The sequence below is a fragment of the Morone saxatilis genome, unplaced genomic scaffold, assembly GCF_004916995.1.
Source record: "Morone saxatilis isolate NCDOM2014 unplaced genomic scaffold, NCSU_SB_2.0 Contig16, whole genome shotgun sequence".
NCBI classification, from domain to species: domain Eukaryota; kingdom Metazoa; phylum Chordata; class Actinopteri; family Moronidae; genus Morone; species Morone saxatilis.
The window spans coordinates 15,428,019-15,431,683 of NW_023339718.1; the positions used below are offsets into that span (position 1 = coordinate 15,428,019).

Here is a 3,665-nt window from a genome sequence, read left to right on the forward strand (position 1 = left end):
GGTATCACTACCACCTTTGAAAAAATGAATCTTTACTTTATGATTATTGTGGTGAACAGAAGACAAGTGATTGTGTAGTATGTGTCTGAACACGTTGAACAACGTAACTGGAGCCCAGGAGGAAGGTGTTGAGCTTTTATAAGCTGCTAAAAATGCTGATATGTAGCTCCACCCTGAAGTCTACTTTTAGAGCTAGCAGTCTCGATCCTATTACTTTGACTGTACTTCGTGACTTTGTGGAATTTGAATCTGATAATAGGTTACTAGAGGTGTATGGGTACCTCTGGTTTGCGTACCTCTCATTGCAGGTAGATTCTAATTACGATTCTCTCAATCAATCATTGGGCTAGTGGTTAGTTAGTTCAGAAAATGGGCATCCTCTATAAATTGGCATTACCAAGAAGTTGAGCTACTTGTATGTGAACATTCACACAGGTCTGGCCAGATATCAACAACATTCACCTTCCATGTTTGGTGGTGTTGATAATTATATGTCCCAGATGTGAAAGCGCTGGTCCGCTCCAGCAGAGAAGATCTGAGTACTGTCAGAGTTTAAGGCCACATGCAGGACTCGCTGAGAATGACCTGAAAAAACAACAACAAGGTTGAACTTTGACATTTAAACAGCTTCTTTCCTATATAAAACAAAGCTGTCTAAATGTTTACTTTCACCACTATAACGGAGTAACAAAGAAGTACTAACTCTGACAAAGAATTCATATGTTGTCATCTTTAATGGGTTTGGTTTCACTTGCACGTCCCAATGACATCACATCGAAAACGTAACATGCAATTTTTAATGCAATGCAAAAAAGTCTGAAAGATTCTAGCGCCATTTTTCTTCTGATGTGAAAAACGTTCTCGTAGTGACCGCATACGCCCCTCACTCCGTACTGGTTAGCGCAAAAGAGCCCCCCTTCTCAAACAGGAAACAGCCAAAAAATCACCACCAGAGTAAATGAAAAACACAATTGCTGAACATTTAGAAAGTCATAAATGTATTTTGAATTATCTTTTGGATTTGCCCCTGACAAGTCACAATACCTAAGGAAATTGTGATGTCTCATATCAAACGCAGTGAATTTTGATGTGTTTAATTCATAGTTTCACATTTACTGGAAGCCCGGGACATGAATGAATCAGCACAAAATGACTATTAAATATGTGAGTGATAGATGACAAAGCTGCAGCAGTGGTCCAACTGTCACACTGATGCTGCTATATTACCATTACATCATTGCTGAGGGCTGTAGTTGTATTTCTAACCTGTGAACTGGTAGGTCGGACTGAGGGAAGGAAACTCCCCGCTCCAGCAGGTGATGTGGTGTTGAGGAAGGCCGTGACCTGTAACCAGATATCTCTTCTTTTCAGCCCATTGTAGAGAACAGATCTGCAATTGGAGTCATTAGCAATAATCTATCTGATATTTGTACACTATGAAAACACCTCTGCTATAATGTGAATCTTAAGCACCTGTGAATTTGTGTTGGCAGAAGTCACACAAGTCCCTGAATCTGTGTCCCAGATTCTCAGCTCACCATCTTTCCATCCCCCTCCGGTAGCGATCATCTTTCTCTGCCATGGACACCATCCCATTGCCTAAATGCACAAACTCAATCAATACACCAGCTTACACACAATGGTCAGCAGACTGTCTGGTTGTTTAAGCGGAACGCCCAATGAATAGCTGCAGGATCAACTAACAGTATTTTTAACTCCTGTATATTAATAGCTAAACACTCAAACATAACAACCACAAACAAACTACTTCAGTTCACACAAGCCACGATTAGTCATCAACAAGTCAGAAAATATTCAATATAAGATTGTAGCTGTGTCGATCCTGTGAGTAATGCAGGTGTTCTTTTAGAAGCAAGTAAGACAATACAGTACCAACCACCAGCTTGTGTTTTTAGTGGTGGGGCTGTACGGATGGCAATGTGGACCGGTTGGTCCGTCTGCTATTGAAATATTGGATGAATTTGCAATGAAATTTGGTATAGACATTCATATTCCGTTCAGGATAAATTGTAATCCCCTGACTTCTCATCAAGCCCCACCCTTCAATTTGTCTCATGCCCAAATACCTGCAAATGTCACCATGCAAACATGCTAAATTAAGCAAACATTACCTGCTGAATATTAAATTAAAATTAGGAAGCATACACTGACCTTAACAGTGCTGGGTTGTTTCATTGTAGTGATTGGCTGATGTAACCTTGTGAGCCCTGTGACGTCACCATCCCAGATACACAGAAGGCCTTCTGTGGAGCCACTGGCCAGCCAGTCGCCTCCTGGTGACCACTGAAGGCTGCAGATCCCGTCCTTCTGGATGGCTGCGCCTACCAGAGGTGTTGGAGCCCGAGGGTCAATGTGATGGATACGTCCAAGAACAGAGCCGCTGTAAGATTGTGGAAACTGTCATTCCCCTGAATAAATGCTGCACACCTCATATAGATACTAACCATTTTTATAGCAGCTACATATTCTTTTGTTAAAAGCATTAAACCAGTATAGATTTGGATGCAAAACCAATTGGTTTTCTGTGTCATTTCTTATTTAATTAAGTTAATAGAGTTAAGAAGTAAGTAAGAAAGGAAGTAGCTTTACTCATATGGGATCTTTCAAGAGAAGAACACCACAAAGTGCTTAACAGAAGAAATAAAGCAACTTACATAAATACAGATTATACTAGATTATAATACCCATTCAGAGCTTTATAAGTGATAACAAGAACCTTGAAATGGGCTCTTGTAAATGATCCAGGGATAGTTGAGTCAGAAATAAAAGCATAAGAAATGTTTTTCCTACCTTCATCTTGGGTCATTTTTAGTATACTGACACATACCTGCTGAGTAACTGCTGTTTCCAGGAAAGAGCTCTGACCACAGACAGGTGTGATAGCAGACATCTCACACTCTGCTGGTGTTCAACATCCCACAACTGAAGAGTCAAAGAGAGAGAATCACTACAAACTGTCGCCCTGCTGATTCAACTAGGTTAGGTTACACTTCCACTTTTACAGGCCCCCTGTACCACCCTTTATATGTATCAGTTTCCACCCTCCTTACTTTAGGCTCCCAATCATTTACCTGTATCTCCCCTCGCCTGGTCCCAATGCAGAGAGATCTGCCATCTCTGCTCCAACACAGACACGAGATGGACTGACGGTCTGATGGTCGTCCTGGGTCCAAAGATCCCACCAGAGCACGAGTTTCTGAATTCCAAAGGTAAACAGAAGAGCCCAGTGCTAATGCAATCATACCATTACAACTGCAGTCGAGAAGATTAGTGTCTGAAGGGAAAGAGAAGGAGAAGAGAGAAGGACTGCTACTATTGTCAGGTGCCTGACAAAGTATTAACAGGATGAGTCTAAACTGACAGCATTTTATTGACTAAATGTTTCACTCCTGTCGTTCAGAGGATATATTTGCTGCTGGTTTGCTATGCCACATATAATTATTAATGAAAAGGATTATGTAATAATAATAATAATGAGTGCTTGAGTACTGAATCCTTATCTGCTATAACAATGTTATAAATGCTATTGAATAAGCAAAACCCCCTGTCTGGGCTACTGTAGAAACATGCTGGCCTTCATTGAAGGTGACTGTAAATAGAAACAGCTCATTCTAAGGTAATGGAAACATAGCAATTCCTATTTT

The 3,665-nt window shown here is 40.7% G+C and overlaps 1 protein-coding gene across 1 annotated transcript in view; it reads right to left on the reverse strand.

The window, feature by feature from the left end:
• Window positions 1-3,665, reverse strand: part of LOC118325554 (cell division cycle protein 20 homolog B-like) — a gene marked incomplete at its 3' end in the record, with an annotated part of 12,283 nt that continues 8,618 nt past the window's right edge. The window contains 6 exon segments of the mRNA XM_035658270.1: window positions 1-585; window positions 1,267-1,390; window positions 1,474-1,599; window positions 2,173-2,401; window positions 2,849-2,943; window positions 3,093-3,295. Of these exon segments, the coding sequence (XP_035514163.1) occupies window positions 488-585; window positions 1,267-1,390; window positions 1,474-1,599; window positions 2,173-2,401; window positions 2,849-2,943; window positions 3,093-3,295 (875 nt within the window).